The sequence below is a fragment of the Anomalospiza imberbis genome, chromosome 4 (assembly GCF_031753505.1).
Source record: "Anomalospiza imberbis isolate Cuckoo-Finch-1a 21T00152 chromosome 4, ASM3175350v1, whole genome shotgun sequence".
NCBI lineage: Eukaryota > Metazoa > Chordata > Aves > Passeriformes > Viduidae > Anomalospiza > Anomalospiza imberbis.
Genome location: NC_089684.1, coordinates 45,800,834 through 45,823,301, shown reverse-complemented (window position 1 = coordinate 45,823,301; position 22,468 = coordinate 45,800,834). Strand labels below are relative to the sequence as shown.

At 43.4% G+C, this 22,468-nt stretch overlaps 1 protein-coding gene across 1 annotated transcript in view; it reads left to right on the top strand.

The window, feature by feature from the left end:
- Positions 1-13,331: 13,331 nt before the first annotated feature.
- Positions 13,332-22,468, top strand: part of ARSJ (arylsulfatase family member J) — a 33,434-nt gene continuing 24,297 nt past the window's right edge. Inside the window, exon 1 of the mRNA XM_068188362.1 lies at positions 13,332-14,029. Coding sequence (XP_068044463.1) covers positions 13,662-14,029 — 368 coding nt within the window. The 5' untranslated portion in view covers positions 13,332-13,661. The remainder of the gene's footprint in view (positions 14,030-22,468) is intronic.

Sequence of the window (22,468 nt, the reverse complement as noted above, 5' to 3'; positions counted from 1 at the left end):
CAAAACTTCCTTACCTTTATAATTGATCCTTGTGAAGCCATTAAACATTCCACGTTTGGTTTTTTTTTTAAGCAGTATCTGTGTGAACAACACTATTCACAAGGTGCCACTTAGTACCTTGTGCTGTTGTAGTACCTAATACAGAGCTCAGAACTGTCCCCGTAAGCCCCAGACCAGCTTTCCAGCTTTTTTCAATCACGTCCTTTCCTTCAGTAGCATGAGCTGGAGAAACTGTAAAGGGATAGAGGAAAAGGGGAGAAACATGTCTGCTTCATAAAGTAAACTATTCCCTTTGCACTTTTTTTCTTTTTCTTTTTTTTTTTTTTTTTTTTTTTTACATTCCTTGCTTTTTCACCTTTGCCAAATATGGTCTTCCAGCCCGTAACTTTGTTTGGGAAGGGGATCGTGCTCTGAAAGGTTTTGGGTCTGCTAGAAAAGAGAATTATCAGGATAAAGCTGGTGATACCCAGTATTTACTTCTGATTGTGTTATACAGCTTTGTACCCAAAAAAAAAGCAGAGGAAAGAGTGACCTGGCCTGTTTTAATTCAGCAGCACTGTTGGATCCTTACTAGTTGGATCTTTTTGCCTATTATTTGCTTTGCTTTTTTATCAATTTTCTGGGAGACCTTTATTGCTTAGCGAGTACATTGTGCCTGGCATTAATTTTGGTGATTGAAACTCAGATTCTGCAGTTAGTTTTTAGCTCATGTTTTTCTGTACAGTGAAATGACACTTGTGGACCCATTCCTATCCAGTCAGCAATTCCATGTTGCCCCTAAAGAGGCACGATTTCCACTTCTGCCAAAAACCATGCGTGTGTTGTACTTGCCTCACATGAGCAGCAGGGCTGTTTATGATAGGACTTTTGATTGTGAATGGCAGCGTGTGCAGGATCAGGGCCACAGTCAGTGTGGGGTAAAGCAGATGGTGCAGAACGCAGGTCTGGTTTCATTCCATTCCCAGGTACTGTGAGGGGCCAGCAGGGAGAAGGTGTTTCCAAATGCCTGGAGGCAGGACTCTCATACTGTGAAAATCCTGATTATGCTGACAGACTTACCCCGGGCTTACATCTGTACTGAATTACAGGAGCTCCCTGTGTTTTGGCAAATCACAGCCGTGTTTTCTGATTGCTGCCGTGTTTCTGCTTCCCTCTCCCTAGATGGGACAGCGGAGACGTTGCATGGGTGGGTTATATTCCAGGTAGGCTGTCAGGGGTTTCTTCCATGCCTCCAAGAATTCCTACAGAATTGCATATTTGGCGTTTACAGTTTGTGTTAATGATGGCTATAAAGTTGTTTGTCTTCATGGAATTAGATATATCCATAAGGCATTTTCCAGCTCAGCTATGCTGAGGTAATAAAGCAAATTCTGCTGGCATTACTCACTGCAGTAATTCCCAAATAATTAGTCATCCTAGGTAATAGATGTGTGATGTGTCCCAGTCATAAAGTGCATAATGCAGGCTATGGACATAAAACATGGTGGCTGCTTGGGAAATGCAAAACCAGAAATCACATTGCTCAAGTTCAGTAAGGAGCCAGCTTCACACTTGCCTGTTCTTAAATCCTCCTGTGGAGCTTTTCTTCCACTTGTAGAGCTGGGAAACTCCAGTTCTGTTCTTAGACCTTGCATAAGTGGATTTCCTAGTTTTTCGCTTCAAATTGCTTATTTGTCACTGAGAAGCTCTAACATATATGCACACTTGTTTTATTTTCCCTGTCCTTACAAAGAGGAGTATCAATTGACATTGATACTGATATTGACTGGCTTAAAAGCAGGAATATGGGTGGGGTTTTTCTCCCAGTTTTACCTTTTGGCTGATGTTCTTCTATCCTGGCATTAAAAACTGCCCAGGGTGTAATTCATCCTGTTAAAGTGTTGTACATAGTGCTCACAGTGTTTAGTGAATGCTATACACGGAGGAAATTTACTGTTGGAAAATAAGTCATCCTGGACTGATTCCAAAAGCATTCACCAAGTGTGTATGTGTGTGTGTCTGTGCTTGGGTTTTGCCTGTGTGAATTTGGATTTTGTATCCATAAACTGGTGCTCAATTTTCATAGAAACAGCAATATTCATAATATCCTAAAATCAGTTCAGTACATGGTATTACAGCAATTTGCATCAATGCTATATTACATTTTCTTCCTGAGGAATTTCTAAAACATATAAATATGTCCTTAAGGAGATCTCTGTGATCAGTGCAACAACAAAGGAAGGAGACAGATTGCTCAAAGCACAGTGTGTCATGCAGTAATTTCCAGTGGGCTAATCATATTAACAGAGAAAATACTGGTGCCAGTTTTACTTTAACTAGTAAAGTTTTACTGAGTGCTACTGTCCCTAGCTGCTGCCCTTAACATCATCTGATTACAAAACCATCTACAGTTTGGAACTGGTTTTATAGCTCACCCTTCTTATAGGGGAACAGCTGGCAAAAAGAAAAACTGTGAAATACCAATGCTTAAAATGCAAAAAGTGGAAAAAAGATCATAAATATAAAACCAAAATATTGGTTTTCTTACATCTCTGGTAATAACCTCACTGGGCTTTCCAAAATGCAAAGTAATCTGGATTTCTGAGGCTCCCCTGAGTGTTATGAAAGTCAGTGAAATAAGCATGGGGTTGGTGAAATCCCACTGGGAAAGCCTTTTTTCTAGCTGATCCTGTTCTACAACCAATCAGTGATAAATTGGATTGAAGGGAGATCCCCCCACATTAAACCTCCCCACTTCTTTTGCTGTGCATCAGGACAGAGCTATTCCTAAGGTGTAAGTGGCTGCAGCCCAGAAAACGTTTTGGGATCTCAGTTTGTGCTGTTGCCAGACCAGACCTTTAAAGGTTCCTGCAAGGCAAAGCCAAGCACTCTCTGTCCCTAGCAGGCTGCTTTCTGTACCAGGGTGTTTTGGGATTGACACTTTGTTGTGTTGGGCAAATTGCAGAGTTCCCAGAGCCTTACTGGTGACTCATGTCTCTTTGCAAGGTATAGAAGTGGTTCCAAGAGAATTTGTGGCAGCCGATATTTGGGGTCCTGGCACTGCAGGTTAAAAGGTGACCTCACGGGGAGTTTAGTCAATTTTAACATTCCTCAGAATGCATTTTCTTGTGCATCCCTACAGCTCTCTGTGTGTGATGTATTGGAATTTTGTGGTTCAGTGGTCTGTGGCAAGCAACAGGTGAAGAGAAAATCCTGTAGTTTGGGAATCATTGGAGTTCCATATGCAAACCTTGAGTGATGTGTATTGAGTGATATGAGTCTCCACTGACCGTATATTCCTTAATTCTGTGGGTTGGTTCCAACCTCGCACACTTAAATCTTTTTAACTCCAAAATTTTACCCAAGGGACTCTTTCTCTGACTATATGCTGTGTATTGGAAACAGTAGACTGGGATCAAGGCTCTGGATCAAAGTCTGATCACAATACCTTCCACTTGAGAGTTAATACACCCACACTGTTAGTCATAAAATATGGAAAGGAACCAAGTTTCCTGTTCCATGTCTCCAGGCATATCCAAGTTACTGTATCCTTGGAATGAGTACTATGGGATATTTGTTTGGTGAGTTTGAAATGAGCCATCTAGGAACAGAATTGTGGATTTGATCTGTATTGCTAGTAACTGTGAGAGCTCTGCTGTAGCCAGAGATTGGCATGATTTGCTGTAAACCAAAAAAGGGAGATTAATGTGTTCATCCGGGCGGTTGAAATCCGACGAGAGAGACTGGAGTTAGTTGCAAGCAAGGCCATTCTGGAGGGGACCTCCTAGGTTTTTGGCTCCCGGTTTCTGCCATAGCAGGGAATTGCCTGCTCAAGCCCCATTGATACAGTTGCCAAGCCCATCTTTAATCAGTGACAGCCTCGGCACCAAGCAAACACATAGGCCTCTTTGATTTTCAGAAAGCAACTTGTGTGGTTTGCCTCTACGCAGTGTCAGTCACGGATCACTTAGTGAACTACACAGCGTTTCTACTTCTTCCATGATTATTCTAAACCAGGTATTTTCTTCTATGTAAAATAGGTGTGTCTGTTTTTATCATTAATGTCGGCTAACATTTGGATGTTGCCTCTGATAAGGGTGAAATACAGCTAAAGACATACAATACAGCTGCTGGGCTGCTGGCTTTAACAATTTTATCAGCATCTGAAATTTACTTATGGGCTCAAACATGAGTGTGAGAGGTAAATGAAAGATCCCTTGAGATTATTTGTGGTAAAAATGTGGGAGTGTTCTTGCTATTTTCCCTTTAAAAATGAAGAGAAAATGCATTAAAACTACAAAGTTCAGAGGAGATATAGGATCCAAAATGTATTAAACAAAAATGTTTTTACAAATCCCATGAGAATTAGGTGCCTGATCCATGATCTGAAGGCATAGATCTTTGGCAATATTATAAATGCCCATGAATACATTTACAGTTGTTTACTTTAGAGACAACATTAGAAGGAATTTCCTATAACACTAAAAAAAGAGCTTGTTTTTTAAATCTCTTTACCCAAACCAAAAGATGGATGCAGCTTACTTATAAATGGTCATTGCTACATGTCAGAAAAAAGGGCAACACATTTCTTCTTCATTCTTGGATTTCACACGCTGGGGACTGTCCTAGCAGCACAAGTTTGAGGTGGGGGCAGGTTGGGTCTGGGACACATCCTTGGTTGTTGGGATTTTTTGGAGGCGGCCACCCACTCAGGGCCACAGGCCCCTGAACACAAACACTGGCAATTTAGGTTTTTATTTTATGACGATTGAAGTAGTGAAAGCTTAGACCGTACATGTTCTTACTGTGTCCAGAATTCTTAGGGTTTATGGTAGCAGGAGTTCTGTGAGTGAAAGAACCTGTGCAATAAAGAGCATCAAAAATTAAAAGGAGCAACTATTGTTTTATCCATCATGTATGTATATATAAAAGTATTGACCTACCGGCAGCTGCAGATTGTTACAACTTTAAGAGTAGATTTTGCCAAATATATGCACTTAAAGTCCATTTTCGGGGAAGAAATGTAACCTGAAGATCAAATAACTCAAGGCTTTCGCAGGCTGATACAGAAACTGCTGACACCCAGTTGAGGAAATTAGTTTCTCAGAGCTTTTTCCTCTGTTGGTGTGGTGGTTTTTTTTTTTTTTTTTGGTTTTTTTTTCACTGCTGAATGTGGTGATAGTTTCTATTTCACAGCATTTACAAGGCCTAGCACTGGGGAACAGAGGAAGCTAAAGCAGTAAAACTTCCTCTAAGCTGAGGCAATTATTTTAGCAACAGCAGAATCATGATGCTACAGCAGCCGGTGTCATTCCAAAAGCATTCCATAGCTCATTAGAGCTCCATAGCTGCATGTCCATGATGTTCCACGGACACCAGTGGGTCTTACTTCAACCACTCCTTAGTTAAAACATGTTCCTCCTACCTGTAGGCACTGTGCAATGGTGTGCACACTTCACAGGAAGTTCTTTTTTCCAGCATAGGGTTTGGAAAGGTACCTGGGGCTGTCAGTACCCCCACACCTGCTCACACAGGGTATTCACACAACGTTCTTGTGCCTGCAGCCTGTGGCACAACTCAGAGATTTATTGTGAACTCCTAGCAAACAGCAAAGAAAGAAGAGCAGCCTGTTCTGTCTTGAGCACTTCCAGAAGAAAAGGCAGTGTTTGCTCTCTAGAAACACAGAGGGACCTCTAACAACGCGTTCTTTGAACGCTCTGCCCGTGCCTTTTCCTGCACTGGGAGAGGGATTTGCTTCCCAACGCAACGTGCAGTGCCGCAAAACTCCTAAGGCAGCATAAAAGTATTACTGTTCAGTGTCTGAAGAGGTCTGTCCCTGGTGGAGCTGAGCTTAATGATACTGTCAGTAGTCCAGAGCTGGCAGCGCAGGACCTGCACGGGTAATTCATCTCGAACGGGAAGGCGAGGAGACAGGAGGTTTTCATTTCAGCGTGGGGAAGGAAACACAAACCCACCTGGGAGAGCAGCTTGGTTTTATTGCACAGCTCTGTCTGTCTAAAGTCCTCTCACAGGAGCTGAGCCTGTGCTTGGAAAAGGGATGGAGGAATGCAGAGTTCTGAGAACAGATAAGAACCGATGGGTGCTGAGGCAGGATAACAGAGTGTGTTGATGAATCTCAGCTTCGTTGTTACAGGAGAGCAAAGCTTTACTTTGGTGATCTTCTGAAAGAGGATTGAGTTTCCTCATTGCCCACAGAGTGTTGGGTTACCGGTCGAGATGTTTCACAAGGTTTGTGTGTAATTGAAAAGACAGCCTGATCCAAGCCATTAAACATGCCTGACAGGAATTCAGAAGAGGGAATCGGTGGGGCTTCATCCACAAGCCCAGGACAGTGCTGGGGCTGTTAATCCAAGCAGCCATTTGTGTGATGTTACCAGAGCAGATCGCTGGAAAGGGTTCTCAGAAAATTCTTAATTCATTACGTGTGCAGTTTGGGCAGGCAAGGGATGGTAAGTTTTCAGAAATCCTGGCACTCATCCAGGCTCAGCTGAAAACCCATCTAACCTATGGAGCTGCTGACTTTGAGAATGCTCACATATTCCCAGAGGAAGTGAGAGAAACACTCTACCTGCAGAATTTCAGCGCCTTGTTACTACTTAGACTTCAACAGTGCCCTGAGGCTCTCATTTGCATAACACACTCCTATACAGTGTTGTTGTATAAATGCTGTGATTTATTACCCTCTGTGGAATCAGAGCAGTTTTATGGTTTTTAATTACTGATTGACCTTAATCAGCAGTTTTTGGTTGCTCTGGTGTTCAGAACATGCTGCCGCCTACGTTTTACATTTTTGTGATCCAGTGTGCCACTGAATTCCATTCTGGCCAGCTTTTTCACTAGAATTTGATAAATGCATTCTTATTCCTCCTTCCTTCTTGGTTCCTAAGCAACACTTATTTTTTGCCAGGTTAGTTATCCCTTTACCTGCTGCTTTATGACACAAAGTAGACAGTAGTTTTCCTGAACACAGCAAGGGATTTTAGTGTAGCAAGGGGTTTTTAAAAGAATGTAAGATTGGTTAATTGTCACTTACATGTATAGCTGCTCTATTAATTTTGGAAGAATTTATGATGTCATCATAGATCCTAGAAAAAAGTGCCTGCAGCAGAAAAAGGCACATGCAGCCATTATCCACAACAGGAATAGTCTTGGCAGCACAGTGCAAGCGAAGAGCTTTATTAGACTCCTGTCCACTGAGGAATCTCTTTCCAGCAGGCTGTAAATTGGGCTCACAAGGCTGTATCTGCACAGCAGCTTTAATGCAGTTTATCTTACCTCTAGGTGGAGAGGTCATTTCTACCAAAGACCTTTCTAAGGAGCAATAGGTAGGGCCTCATTCATAAAAATGGGAATAATAAACTGAGGAAATTTACCTCCCAGACAATGTACATTCTCATATTCATAATAAATAGCATTTCTTTAGAAATGCATTGTGTTCACACATACTTAGATAATTTACCAAACTTTCATGAACTATTGATTGATTTAAATATCAAAAAAGAGATTTATAGCACATTTCTCCTTAAAAGCCTTGTGGCTCTTTTTTGTAAAATATTTTTATCATATTCTATCTCTCAATGCATGTTTGGGTCATGTGAGTAAGCTGAGTTTAGGATTGGGTGAGGAATGCAAGTAGTTGCCTCATGGACTGGACAGTATCAAATTCAGACTAGAAATAAAATACAGAAGTTTCAATGATTGTGGGTAACAACTGGAATAGTGAATCAGGGTCTATAATGATAACTTTTAAGTGAAGCCTTGGTTAGTTTCTAAAACATTTACCCACATGTTTATAACAGCATTATTTCAGGGAAGTTCTGTAGTCTCTGTGACATGAGCTGCTACACGGATGGTAATGGTGGGCTCTTCCAGCTTTAAAATCTGTAACTAAATATAATTCTTACTGTCTTCACTAAGAGGTGCCGTGACTGCTTTGAACATGTCACTGTTAAACTCACAGTAAAGAAAGCAAATGAAAGTTCTTGTAGTATGCAGTTGCAAATATGAAATGCACTATTGGGTTTAAAGCAAACCAAAGGCACTATTCTCACAGTGCATGAGCCAAACTGGCTATGAGATCCAAAACAGGAACAGGTTCAATAGAAAACCATATCATTCCCCTCCCAATTATTGGCTGTGACACAATAAACTCAGGAACTCCCCAGCCTTCTGGGTGCTGCAAGGGACCCATTTCCTAGACAGGAGGCATTTTTTCTGTCTCCAGGCAGATAAGGAATAGGCCGGATCAAGCTTTGTTGCTTTTTCTAGTGTGTGCAGGAGGAATGCAAGTTGGTGCTCCTCTGATTTGACTGGTTACTTCTGCTTTTGAATTTAGTCCTCCTGTTTGGTTTGTGAGGAGCTGGGATTGCTGAGCCACGTAGATGACATTTATGATCCATCACCTAACACTTCTCTGTAGCAATGACATTCTAGCAGTTAATAATTCTGAACTAGGAACGAGCTGAACGAAGTGTCCCAGGCAAAGGTGAAGGAGCGAGGTTTGAGGTTTTGGGGTGGGTTTGGTTTGGGTTTGGGTTTTTTTTGTTTTTGGTTTTTTTTTGGGTTTTTTTTTTTTTTTTTTTGTGGAGGTAAAGACTGGGTGTTTGGGGGTTGTGATTGTTGGGTTTTCTGGGGAATTATTTTGTGTTTTGTTTTGTTGGAGTTTTTTTACCTGATAAGGTGAAATTAGAATTTATTACCAGAGTAATCTCTGATATTGCAATCTGTAGAGTTCTGTATGCATGAAGCTTTTATTTGGTGTGTAGCAGTGAATCATCTTAATGCCATTTCTAGTATTTAGCAGCTATTGAAAACATCCTGAGCCTTACAAACACTTCATTAGCATTCTTCCTTCTAAGGACAAGCACCGTTCCTGGTTTAAATCATCCCTCTCCCTAAAAGCTTGCATTGGAAAGGCACAGCGTTTTTTCAGCTGTGCACCCGTAACCTTGAAATCGAATCCTTCACAAGGCCAAAATAAATACTTAGAATTATATTTTTGCTACAGTTGTACCCTTTTGACCAGTCTATATTTTCAGCTTTATTGTTGCATGGGATAAAAATGTCCTGTTGTGTGAATCCCAGGCAGTTGGTAGAACACTTGCAGCAGTCTGTGGTGTATCCCTCCTCAACTAGGAAAGTTGTGCTCTGGACAGAGAAAAAAGTTTTTCTTCCTTTGTAAAACTTCAGTAATTTTGAAAAGAGAATAAATCTTCCATCCTGTTTAAACTTCTTAGATTTATGTTGCAATTGCATTCATTATAAGCTCATGCCTTGCCCCACTTCTCTTGCTGTGGCCTTTTTAAGTGCGCTAGAGTGCGGTTTTAAACAGGACAGGTGAACTTTGTGTAAAAGCCCAGGCTTTAGGAACAGATGAGACTGTTCCCTCCGTACTGTTAGTGGCAAGGAATCCGTGCTGGAGATTGTAGCTGAGAGAGAGTCTTAGCCAATATGCCAAAGCTTCAAAGCACTAACATGCTGATGGCTGTGCCAGCCTCTGAATGCATGCTGTAACCTCTACAAATTTTTTGGCTCTTCTGAGACTCGGTAAAGCCAGTAAAGTGTCCACACCCCTTGCTCTGACAGCCAGAGAACTGTGACCTGTGCTCAGTGACCTGGTCTAGTGGAAGATGTCCTGTCCATGGCACAGAAATGGAACTAGATGGTCTTTAAGGTCCCTTTCAAACCAAGCCATTCTGTGATTCTGTGACTTCTCCTGGCATCTGCTACTGAAATGTCCCCAGTTCCTACAGAAGCACACCAGTTGCTGTTTCCAGAAGCAGCCATTTCAGTAGGAGTACAGGAATTTAAAGACTTTGTTCTGTTTCACTTGGGACCATAAACCATATGTAACTGGGAAATGGGAGACTCCACCAGGAAGGCCAGCACCAGCTCCAAAGTTGTGTTGTTTCAGTGATTGCAGGGACTGACACGAGAGGGATATCTAAGGTCACATCCCAGATTTCCAGAGTGACTTTATTGGCATCAATTGAGTGACTGCACATTTACATCAGTGCAGGCAGCTGAGATCAGAATCTGGACCTTTGCCTACAAAATACGGTGGGGAGTTGAGGAAAGTCTGTGTTAAATATAGAATAAGCTCAGAGCAAAGCTCTGTTTATGTCATCATAAAGCAGGGAATAAGCCACGGGTGGAATCTGAGCATTCCCAAGCAGCACATCTGTAAATTAATTACCAGGGTCCACCAAAGGAGGCAAAGGGAATGATGTCAAGCTTGTGACTCACCAGACTTCTATTCGTGTTGTAGTTTGCTGTTTTCAGTGATGAGTGCCTGGCAAAAGCACAGCACCCACCTGGAAAGCAGAGTGCAGGGATGTCCTGCCTTTTCCTTCCCCTGTGAAGAAGGTACACTGAGAACAGGGGCGTGGAGAAATGAGTGAGGTGAAAGGAAATGCACAGTTACTGTTCTTGGAAATATGTAGAATATTGATTCAGTGTGTAGGCCAAAGCCTGCTTCATTCTTCCTCCAGTTGCAGCAATTCAGCTAAAAATAGCAGTTCACAAAGCTGTTCTTCAGGCAGAAGAAGTTTCCTGGCCTCAGGCATGATTAGGAAGAGCACTGAATTGCACATCCCAAATTGCAGCCTTCCTTGTTACTGACATCTGTGAGTCACAGGTAAGAGAAACATGTAGTCTCCAGCTAGGAAGAATTACCTTTCTCTAGCTAGGAAGAATTACCTTCTCAAGGGTCATCTCAGTGTTAGAAAAACAGTTATAATGTTACCGTAGGAGCCTTAGCACTTGAATCTATTTTTTTCCTAGAAACTGTCTTCCCAAGACCTCAGTTACCATTATTATTCCTGTTTCTCTGTAACTTGGAGAGTGAAACTCTCTCTCAGGAAGAGTGCTGGCGCAAGGAATGAGAGTTTGCATGTTCAGCCTTCGTGCTAGAGCTCTCTCCAGTCTCCTGCACCACAGGACTGTCACCTTTCCGAGGCAGCTGGCACAAAGGGCCGGTCAGGGGAGAGAAAGGAAGTGGAACACATCTTCTTTTTGGGGTGTCTGTGTGTGTGTCAGACATGTCTGGCTCGGGAGGAGCAGGTAAGTGACAGCCTGACCTGAAATAACCAGCAAAGGGCACCTCTAAGAGCCCCCACCTGGGCTGCAGGTAACTGCAGATGAGCCTGCAACTGCAGCCATCCTCTCTGCACAAATTTAATTTTATGGGCTCAATACACACAGAGACTGCATAGCAGGGACTAAAAATATGTCCCTTCCTAATGGTGTGCTAAATTCAGTTTTAACTAGTGTATGTTTGAATTAATGTATTCACTGCACACAAGTTTAAATACCTATGGATGTTCAGGATTTCTTTCCCCTCAGGGAAAAAATACTTCCTCCAGCTTTTACAACTCTTCTGTTCCTTTCACTGAGCATCCTGAATGGGCTGTATAAACCTTGGCTACAATTTCTGAGCATCTACAAATATTAAGTAGAATATTAATAGCACATTATCTTCTAAGATCTCTCTGCTTGAAGGTCAGCTGAGTATTTTGCTGACATAAGCCTACTTTTGTTTTTGCAAAAGTGGAAAGAAAAAAAAAAAAAAAAAGGAATCTTTGTCAGGCCCAAAAAGAGAGAAGGTCAAGTTTATAGATGTCTGGCAGAGATTGCCCTCGAATATTTTCATTTGCAGCTGGGTGGGGACTAACAGGGTTTGGTATGGTTAATGGGGCACTGCAAAGTCATAGGCTCTGTTATCCTCCTGTCTTCTTAGAGCTGTCCTATGGCATCTTCTTAATAATACATTTTTCCTACTTTACTGCTAGAAAATATGTATATATGCATTTGATCAGATAGTTATTATGATACTCTGATGTTTGCCTGGATCCATGGTACTACTACAGCTTATATTAAAAGGGGAGCATTGTATTTTTTGTGTTAAAGGCAAGATGGCATGACAAATCTGATTTGCATTTGACCATTTATGGATTTAAGTGTCTACATACATTCTTTTGGTCTTGTAAATGTGGGGAAAAGGAATAAAAATTGGAATAGCAAATTCTTTTAAAGGAAGTGTAACTTCAAGGAATCGTAGAATGGTTTGGGTTGGAAGAAACCTCTAATTCCAACCCCCCTGCCATGGGCAGGGATGGTAGCTGAAAATGTCACAATTTCTTTAGTTTAAGATTTTGGATTTTTTTTTTTTTTAAGAGCTTGTGTTAACGTGCTGTGATTTCAGAAGATGTTCTACCTCAGAAGTTAAACTCTGCAGGTTTTAGGGTGCAGTTGTTACTTTTTTTGTATCACTTTTCAGTGTGGTCAAGCTGTTACTTAGCACGCTGAAATCCCTAAATCTACTTTTACTTCCATGTTTTCCTGCTGTAGCATTGAGAACTTCAGCATAACACTTAGTTATTTCTGAGTAGGTCTTTTTCAATGGGCATTTTAGAGTGGGGACAGTTTTCTACAACCTGATGTGAACCAAATCAATTAGATTCGACCCAAATTAAAGTTCACTCGAGACAGCACTACTTTATTTTTAATCCGGGAGGGATCCCAGAGGGATGTAGAAAGTCCCTTGGCAGGGACTGGCTGTAGCTTAGCACAGAGGTGCAGGAACTGGAGGGCTTGGTCCCAGTGCCTGTTTAAGGGTTAATACTTTATAAAATCTGATGGGACTAAAAGTTGTTCATGCTGACTCATGTTAGACAGGTCGGACCTGCAGATTTACTTCAGCCTAATCGTGTGTGGATATCAGTTTCTGCTTGACTCGGTGTCTTCCAGGACAGGGTGAAGCTGTATTTTGCAACTGCAGCACATTCGTACTTTAACCCAAGTTCTTAAAAGTGATTGTATTCTGCAAAGGCGCATTCCTGGCGTTTGCCACAGCCTCGCCAGAATTGGAGGGTTTGGGATTTGGGGCTGTTTGTGGCTGGAAACAAATCCGGTACGTTCATACCTTCCAGATGTTTGTGGCCAAGTCAGAAACTCTTAAAACAATCAATATTTCGAGGGGGCGGAAGGAGCAAGACCACCTCGCTGTGGGGGGGAGGCTGGGGCTGGCGGCCAAACGGGGTGGGGGGTTTTCCTCTGGGAGGCGGGGGGCGGGCGAGGGAGGGGAGGAGGTGCGGGCAGAGGGGAGGAGAGGGAAAGGAAGAAGAGAGTTGCGGACGGGTCGGGCAGGGGCAGGAGCCGGGGTTGCGAACGGGCCGTGCTGGGAGGAGCGGGGCTGCGGGCGCTGCCGGGGCCGTGGTGCCCCTGTCCTCCGGCTGGTCCGAGCACCGGGAGCCACCGGGGGCGGTGGCGAGGGTGGGCGGAGGGAGCGGGGAGGGAGCGGCGCGGCCCGGCAGCGCCGGCGGAGGCGGGCGGGGGCGGCACGTCCCAGCCCCGTCCCGTCCCGGGGCGCCCCGGCTCGCCCCGCCATGGGCAGCGGCCCCGGGACGGGCTGGCAGCGGCGCCCCGGCGCGGGGCCGGGGGCGGGCCGAGGGTGCTGTGACCCCCGGCGGGGCCCTGCCCACCCGCCCGGCTCCGGCACCGGCTCCAGCGGCTGAAGTTGCCGAAGTTGGGGTGACTGCGATGTCCCTCGCCCGGCGGGAGCCCTGACGGGCGCTGCCCGTCCCGAGGCCGCCTGGCTTTGTTGGGTTTTTGTTGATTTATTTCCTTTTCGTTACTGTTTTTCTGCCCTCCCGCCGCGGTGGATGGCCCGCGGTGGGTGCCGCTGGCCACGCCGCCCCAGCCCGGGGAGGATGGTGGCGGCGGTGCTGGCCGGGCTGTCCCTGCTGAGCCTCCTCACCTGCGGCTACCTGGCCTGGGGCAGCCGCCGGGGAGGTGCCGGGGAGGTGCCGGGGAACTTGCTGGGAGAGGAGCCCGCGGCCGGCGCCCCCCGCTCGCAGCCGCACATCATCTTCATCCTGGCCGACGATCAGGGGTTCAGGGACGTGGGGTACCACGGCTCTGAGATCCGGACGCCCACGCTGGACAAGCTGGCTGCCGAAGGGGTCAAGCTGGAGAACTACTATGTCCAGCCCATGTGTACACCATCCAGAAGCCAACTGATCACTGGAAAGTAAGTTTGCTACTACTTTGTCATTCACCTCTCCAGCCTAAACGCTGTCCCTGTTGGAAAGAGCACGGGTGAACCTGGCAGGTTCACATCTGGGTTATCCTATGGGCAGAAGGTGCCTCTCTAGTTCCCTTAAAACCCTTGAATGGAACGGACTTGTGATAGGTTTGAAACAGCGAAACAAAGCTGTCACCCAGGGAGGCAGGAGGGTTCAGCACTGCGAGCTGCCCTGCGGAGTGCCGGAGCACATTGGTGGTTTGCAGCATCACTGACAGACGTGCTGGCTGTCAAGTAACGTTGCTGTTGCTGGGGAGCAAGCTGCTCCGCTTTGCTCTGTGATTTCAGAGGGACTCAGGGGAGGAGTTGTCTCAGGGAAGTACCAGCCTTTCGTGTTCTCCTCTGCTGGTGTTCATTGCAGTTGGGTCACGGGTCTCATTGACATTGTCTTGATGCGAGTTCTCTCCAAGGGTTGTCCTGCATTTATGAGGTGGCTTTCCCATGTGGATGGGCACAGGGAGTTCAGGCTCTCTCAGCACCCTCATAGCTGCAGCATCGCTCTTGTCGCTTTGCAGGCAATTACAGACCTTACTGCTAAGCCACTAAAGTAGGTGCCTTTCCTAACTGGTGAAAGCACTGGTGGGTGTCATGTGCTTTGCCTTAAAGTTGTGTTATACTGTGGTCTGCTAACAAAATAATTACCCAACCTCAGGGCCTTTTTACATCAGAAGGTTAATGAGGATTAAGCGGGGGAGGGGGGGGGGAGTTTATGCATTTGAACTGTAGGAACAATTTCTAAATCTCCCAGTGTGGACACATTTACTCTGGAACAAAACTGCCTTGTTTCTGTTTAGCTTAATTCCCTTTGACAGGATCAGGGAACTCCTGAAAGAGCAAAACAAAATGAGAGGAAAAAAGTTTATTTTCTCCTTTCCCGAAATATAAACAGGAACAAGGCCATGTTAATACTGCTGGTATAAAAAACACATGTTAAATAAAACAAGCAACTGACCTGGTGTCTCGCATCTCCATATGGTAGAGCTGGAGGTAATTCCCAGTCTCGGTCTATTTCCCAGACTTGCTGGACCAGGGAGATTTGCATGGAGAGCTGGTACATTATCTAGAGAAAGAATTCCACACAGGTCTTTGTTTTGGTTTTATTTTTACTTCTTTGTGCAGACTGTATCTCAGAAGTTATTTCAAGACACCTCCTCACTCATTCACAAGAACAGAGTTGCCCTGCAGCAACTAAAGCAGCAGCTTTCAAGGGAAACGCGTGCCAGGATAGCGTTCAGTGCATCTTGGTTGTCTTTAAAGGCACGCAGCAGTTGGAGGCCAGGAGCTCCGCCAGCAGCACGTAGCCAGCCAGCTTTCTGAGGATGATGGTTTGGGAAGCAGTGCTTTACAAAGGCAATGTCATGCTGCACAGCAATGACTCATGCAGCAGCTGCAGGAACGGGATGACAGGGTTCCAGTGGAACCAGGGTGCTGCTCCAGGTCTTGGAGGCTGCAGAGATTGTCTACACATGAGAAAAAGACACGTTAAGAATAACTGTAACTCAGTTTAACTACTTTGATCCTTCTTTAAGTACAGTAAAAGGTAGGCATGTTCTGAGGAACCCTGCTCTTTTCATTGGCTTGCCAGGTGGAAATGGTTCTGCAAATCAGGCCGCTTTGGTTTTGGAAACTTTTATAGGAAAAAGAAATTTGCTTATACTTCGTCTTTATTTTCTTAGTCTGCTGGTCTGAAGCCCTTAGAGGTTTTTTTTTTTTAATGTTATTCTACTTTAGGGAAAAAGGAGCTGTAGAGAGAGAACTATTTCTCATGAGTGAGAAATCAGGGAGGGATTGATGAGGGCTTAATAGGCTGGGTAGAGTACTCACAAGGCAAGTTCAGAGAATACTTTTTCCACTCTTACTGAAGATAAATGCTTTGATGACTGCTTTTAATGCCTTCTTAGAAGATGCGTCTTGATTAAAATGCCAGGATTTGGACACTCCTAATCTAGGACAAGTGCTGTTATTTCTTGAGTTCTTAAATGTGTTAGTTCCAGGCTAAAGACCTGCTAATTTTCTGGAGGATCACCTGGATGCTTTGTGCCTCCTAATACACATCCAGTGCTTAACATAGTACCAAAGAATAGTTTAGGTTGGAAGGGACCTTTAAAGATTAACCTTGTCCAGCCCCCTGCCATGGGCATGAACACCTTGAACTAGAACATGTTCTAAACATTACCTGTTGGATCAATCAAATCCAGAGGGACTTGTGTAAATCAGAGTCATAAGGGAACACTGACTCAGGTTGCCAAGTGGGAGTTAAATTTTGGAGAAGACTTTGAACAGCCCAAGTTCTTCACAGGTCTCCAGGCAGTCCCTCCATGGCCTGTGTTAGTAAAGAGACCCTTCTTTTGGTGGCTGTCCTGTGTGTGAACTAGTACAGGGAAGGAGGCTGGAGGTGACATGTTAGAAGGAAGAGGCAGAATTATTTTTTCCCCCTGTGCTGTACCGCAGTGTGGCAGCTGGTGAACTGTGTCATCCTGACCACTTTGGAATCCCTGTCTGCTTTCTCACACCCTGTGTGTGAGCCTTTGGCTACTTTTATTCCTTGCTTTCCCACAGTATTGTCACTTTCCCCATTCACTCCATCCAAAGCTATTGCTTTTAGGCCACTAGTAGGGCTGGCTTCCACAGCTTTTTATTCTGGGCTTTATTTCTGGGTGTGTGTGTGGGGTTCAGCTGAGCTGAGCCTCCAGAATAGAGAAGAAAGGCATGAGCCAGTGGGCTGAGGGCCAGTGTGATGTGCTGGGGCTGTGAAGGGAGGTTAGGGAGCAGCTCTGCGCAGCAGCTGCGCAGCTGGGATGGCAGCAGAGACCCGGGTGACAGGGTGTGCTCTGCCCTGGGCGGGTCTGGGACACTGCCCGGCCTCTCGCACGTCCTGCAGCTGGACTAAACCTGTGGTTGTTGTCGGGCTTGGGTGTAAATGACATAAATTGTCTCCAGATGAATTGTTTTGTGTGATACAGTATTTTTTGTGGTTGTTTTCATCTTGAAAGTAACAGGTGTGCCTCAAAGCCTAAATAATTTGAGCAGAATGGGATACCTGGCTGAAAGCCTGTAAGCTCAGAGGAACATGTCTTGGGGTAGCTGCCCCAGTTCTGTGTAGCAGGCATTATGTAATGCAGTGGTATTTGTTGGAACAATATCTAATTTAGCAAAGGAATCTGACAGTTAGTACTGACTGATAAGAAGGAATCTAGACTTAATATGCTGTAAATGCTTTTGGCATTATTTAGATACCTGCTTCCTCCTCTAGGCTCCTGGTTTTCTGCTGACCATCAGACCTGCAGCCCGGGGACCATGAAGTGCACTGGAATCCATCTGGGCCACAGGAAGGTTTCTCATCTATTCCGGAGTAGGGATCTCTGTAGAATCTGACGCACAGCTGGGGTTACAGATCAGTGAGAATCTGAACTCCTTTTCTGAGTCATGGAAGCCCTGCACTTATCTCAGGAATGAGTTTTGCACTGTGGATGGAATGCAGAGATGAAAGATGTTGGGGAATGCTGAAAGTCTGGGGAAATAAATCCCTTTTTTTTTCCCTGGGATAAAATGGAATATTGAGAATTTGCTTAGCCAAAGCAGACAGAAATAGATTGTATAATCAGTAAGCATAATCTGAGTGTTATTGTAATGTAAGTAATTATATCACTTACCTAATTCAGAAATGTCACACATTTATAAACATATATATAGCTATATGTGTTAGGCATATGGCTCTAGGCATCCCTGTGTAGTGATACCTAGTTCAGCATTAAAAATGACAATGTTGGAGCAAACTAAGACTTATTTTGGCAAACAAAAGTGGGCTAAGTACTTTGAGTTGAAGGCAGTGGAGCTGACTTCAGGCAAACAGAAATCCTTTGCTCTGAGGGTGCGAGTTCTTGGTCAGCCTCCTCTTCCCCTGCTCCTGGGTGTATCCTGGCCCAGGCTGCAGTTCCAGCAGGGTGTTGCTCTGGGAAGGAGCCAGTACAGTGGTGCGTGACTGGGAAGATACCTGCTGTGCTCTGAGCTGCAGCAAAGGGTCCTGGAGCCTTGACGGGCTACTGGGAAGCATATATAACACTCCATTAGATATACTCCCTGTTCTGTAGTTAACAAAACATGAGGGCTGCAGAATATCAGCCTTAAGTACCAAGAGGTGACCTGATACTTTATCTGCTCTGGAGTAAAGGGACTTGGCAGTCAGCAGTCCTGAGTTTAATTCTGATCAGTGTTTCATTAAGAACTGAGATGATGAAATAAAATGTTCTGATAAATGTGCTGGTGAGATAGGAGGGCCTGCCAGCATTGAGGGACTGTAGTGATACTGAAAATCATCTTGACAAATTAGAGACATAATCTGAAAAATAAAGCAGAATTAAAGCCAGCAGTGATAAATAGAAGATACTCTGCTGAATTCCTGAGGCAGGAAGAAATTTAATGGGCTGGGAATGGTGATCAACTCCTTAGACAGTATTCCTTTAGCAAAGAGGCTGGAATTACAGTGCATCATGCACTGGGTGTGAGGTCAACAATGTCATGCTGTTACAAAAAAGGCGAACATGAGTTTGTTTGTGGGGCCTGGTAGGTCTGTGAAGAGCCTTTCTTCTCCGCGGCTGGAGCACTTTTGGCCAAACTTGGGCATCATTCTCCAAGAGCAACATTTGTATCATTGGAGAGTGTCCAGAGAAGGGTGATCCGATACCTCAGGGAGATAACTCAGCGGAAGGATCAGAAGAAATTGAGCTGTTTAGTCTAAAGGAGAGAAAAATGGGAAGGGACGTGGTAGGCCTCAAGTATTTTAAGAGCTGTGCAGAGAAGGGGCATCGGGTGTGTTCAGTGTCATGCTGGGTGGTGCAAGAAATAAGGGACTTTCTGGAGCAGGAAAACTTCAGGTCAGATCAGAGGGAGAACCTGCAATGTAGAGAGTGTGAAACCCTGGAGTAGCTGGCTTTGAGAAATCGCTGGGTTTCTCCACCGGCAGTCATTAGGAACGATATGTCAGCAATGACATAATGTAGTTGAATCTGTCTTGGGGAAAAGGGTTGAATTGGGTGGTGTCTCTTCCAGCTCGGATTCATCTGTGCCTCATTTGAAGTACAGGTTAATACAGAAGGCCTTCTGAGGCATGGTGTGAATAAAACACTGCTAAATGACAGAAACTATTTCAGTGTTCACTCTGAGAGAAAATACTGTGTGAAAGTTTAATTTCAGTTTTCTCCTAGAAATTTCTGCTTTCTTCATCCTCGTTTTCTCTGGAAATTTACAAGATTTTTTCCCCCTAGGCTTCATAACTCTTGGAGTATGTCATTGTTTATTTCTCCTGACTTCTTTCAGGACCATTTGTGGGACGTCTGCCAAAGATGTTGAGGTATCTTTTTCCATGTTCTTATGTCTTTCACTTAGCATGATATTGTCCATGCATACATATATATGAAGCACACACAGAGAACAAGTAAATAATTAAATGCAAGGACTTATTTTTCTTTATTTTCTTCTGCCTCTGTTTGTTCTCCTCTGGTTTATGGAAAATTAGATCCAGGTACTGAGCTGCTCTGGAGTATTAAGCTACAAGAGCTCTGTCCATATCACTGTAATTATTAACTGACTGCACCAAGGAGCATGTGGAGAATAGGGCTGGGAGGGAAACTACATGCCAGCAATCAAGATAAAAAGTAGCACGCACAGGAAGTAGCAAAGTGTAGGGCAGGTTGTGATAACTTTTTCTTGCATCACTTTCTGGCAGCCTCTAAGAATATTGTTTGATAGTCTGAGTCTGTTGCATTGGACAAACAGCATTGCCTGACATCTATAACTGTGTAGTGGAAATTGATTTTTTGTTTTTAATTTTCCAATTTATGCAAGGTACAATAGGCTAAAGAAATATAGCTGGAAACAAATTTAGAAATTCTGTGATTGTAAATTATCAGTACTCCAAAGAGCTTGTTATAGGCTTTTATCCAGCGGTTTGCTTTTGTTCGGTGTTTCAACTATAAAAGAGAAATTATATTCCATGGAAAAGTTAAGCTTAAAGGAATTAAGGAATTTAGCCTTTTTAGCATTGTTCCTGATACATGCTTTGTCATGGATGACGTGTAATGCTGCCTGTGACAAGAAGCTGAATGAGTGGTGGCAGTGGCCTCCTGTGCAGTTCTCCCTTTTCACTGTTACTCTTCCTTCATGAGACCCTTTAAGTGAATCAAGATGGGAACCTGAGATGGGTGTCTGAAAATAAAACTGGAAATGAAAAGATGGGGTCAGCTTTCCTGTCAAAGGATTTAGACCAAATGAAATGGGACAAATTAAATTAATGTTTTCATTAAGACACTTTACATTTCATTGGAAGATTTTCCAGATTAGTGAGCTGAAGGTCAGAAGAAGGGAAAAATCTGCCCACATTCTTTCTGTCTTTGTGACACTTGTGTAGGTGATAATAGCACACACAGAGCTTTGTCTTCACAGTTGTGTGTTTCTTAGTTCAGGGTTTGAATTTTTATTGCACTTTGGGTTTAAAATCAACCTTTGAGATTTATATTTTTGCTTGGCTTTATATTGATTCATAGTCAGATTTTCTGTGCTGAGTTGAGTTTGCTCCATTCTAGAATGTCTGTTCCAGAATGAAAGAGGTAATTCACCAGCTGTTTTTCAATTAATATAAATAGCACAAGGCAAAGGAGATGGGGCCTGTGTGATTGATCTTGTGTAGGATGTGTTAACTTTCTCTGTATCAGTAAGCATTTTATCAAAGCTGCCCAATTTATTGTTTTTCTCACTTAAAAGCCAGTAGACCTGGCTGCTGACCTCAGCTTCTCTTTGTATGTGTACATTGGGAGGCTGGAATGCAATAGCAAGATTTCAGAGAAAACCCAAGACAATCCTAATGGGTAACAAATGTAAAGGATTAATCAAGAGGTGTTCTAAGCATTGACTAAAATAGCTCTGTGGCCTGTGATGAAATGGCAGAATTTTAAATGGGGAATTTTATTGTATGTGCTGGCTTATAAATAAGAAAGCAGTTAAATAAGTTTCATTATCCTAGTTCAACTGCAGTTGTAGTATGTTAATTAGTGGTGTCAGCTATCACCTAGTTATTAATGCATGCTGTTATCATCATATTATCAAGCTTGAGGTTGGAGGGACAGAATGTTGCTGGAGTTGGAAAACAAATCTGAGATAATTAAGGACATCTTAATCTGCTTCAAACACAAAATTATCTTCTCAAATGCATCTCTGCAGGTATTAGATAATAAGCATTGAAGTAGATATTATTAATATCATAAGTATGTTATGGCCCCAGAGCCTTTATTTTCAACCTTGGGGCAGAAATGTCACATATAGAAACCAAACCTAGTCTTTATTTTTCTTACTCTTAAATGCGTGGTTCATAAAGATGTTTGTGCCGTGGCAGCTTTCTCACTGTCATGGCACCCTGACTGTAAATGCAGGATTCAAACTAAATTACTCTGGCTTTTCATTTCATTTTTTTCCTTTTATAATTTAAATATTAATTCAGCTTTTTGGAGTACATTTTAATTCCACTGCATCCTCGCATCAGAATATTAGTTGTTTTCTAGCCAAATCTCCTGTGTCCATTTTCTGATTCAGTCTACTTTTATCTCCATTTATGTGTTTTAAAACATTCCTACCCTGAAAGAAAATTTTCTCCCGTTATGAGATAACATCATGTAATTTTTTTTAGCATTTATAGAACACAAGTGGGTACCAAGGTACTGCTCTAGAAGTGGTCTCTGTGATAATAAGTTCTCCTGAGAAATGAGTTCCCTTCTGTTTTGAAGAGGCAGAAAATTACAAATTTGAAGAAACACTATAATTTGAGGAAAATGGGAAGCTGAAGGGAGAGGAGAAAATTAGTCTCAGGATAGGGGGAAGTAGTGTAGCATTTTTAGACTAAATATACTCTAATAGACCCACTGTTGCCTCACAAATTGTACCTCTCTGAATGTAATAAACTTTGTCAAAACAACATTTGCCATCACATTTTATATACTCCGTTTTAGTTGCCATGGATCAGAGCTGATAAAGTCATAGAAAACTGGGTTTGAGGGGGCCTCTGGAGGTTGCTGAATTAGGTCTGCCAACTTACATCACACAGCAGGGACACGCTGACTTTATCAACTCTTCTTCATTGTTTGTTTGCTCCTGGAAATAAAAAAATATTGTCAAGCATTCAAGAAATTGGTATCTTGACTGTTAGGGAGTTCCCTAACTTTACTGTGTTCTCAATTTTAGTAAAGAAAACTGTTACGTGAACTTTTTTATTTTTTTTTTTTTCTTTTAAAGGGCCAACTGATGTAATCAGGGACTTTGTTAATGACCACAGCATAATGTCAGCTCCTTCCTTAATTTTTCCATGGTCCCATTTTCAAGAGCCTTCAGAGGAAGCTA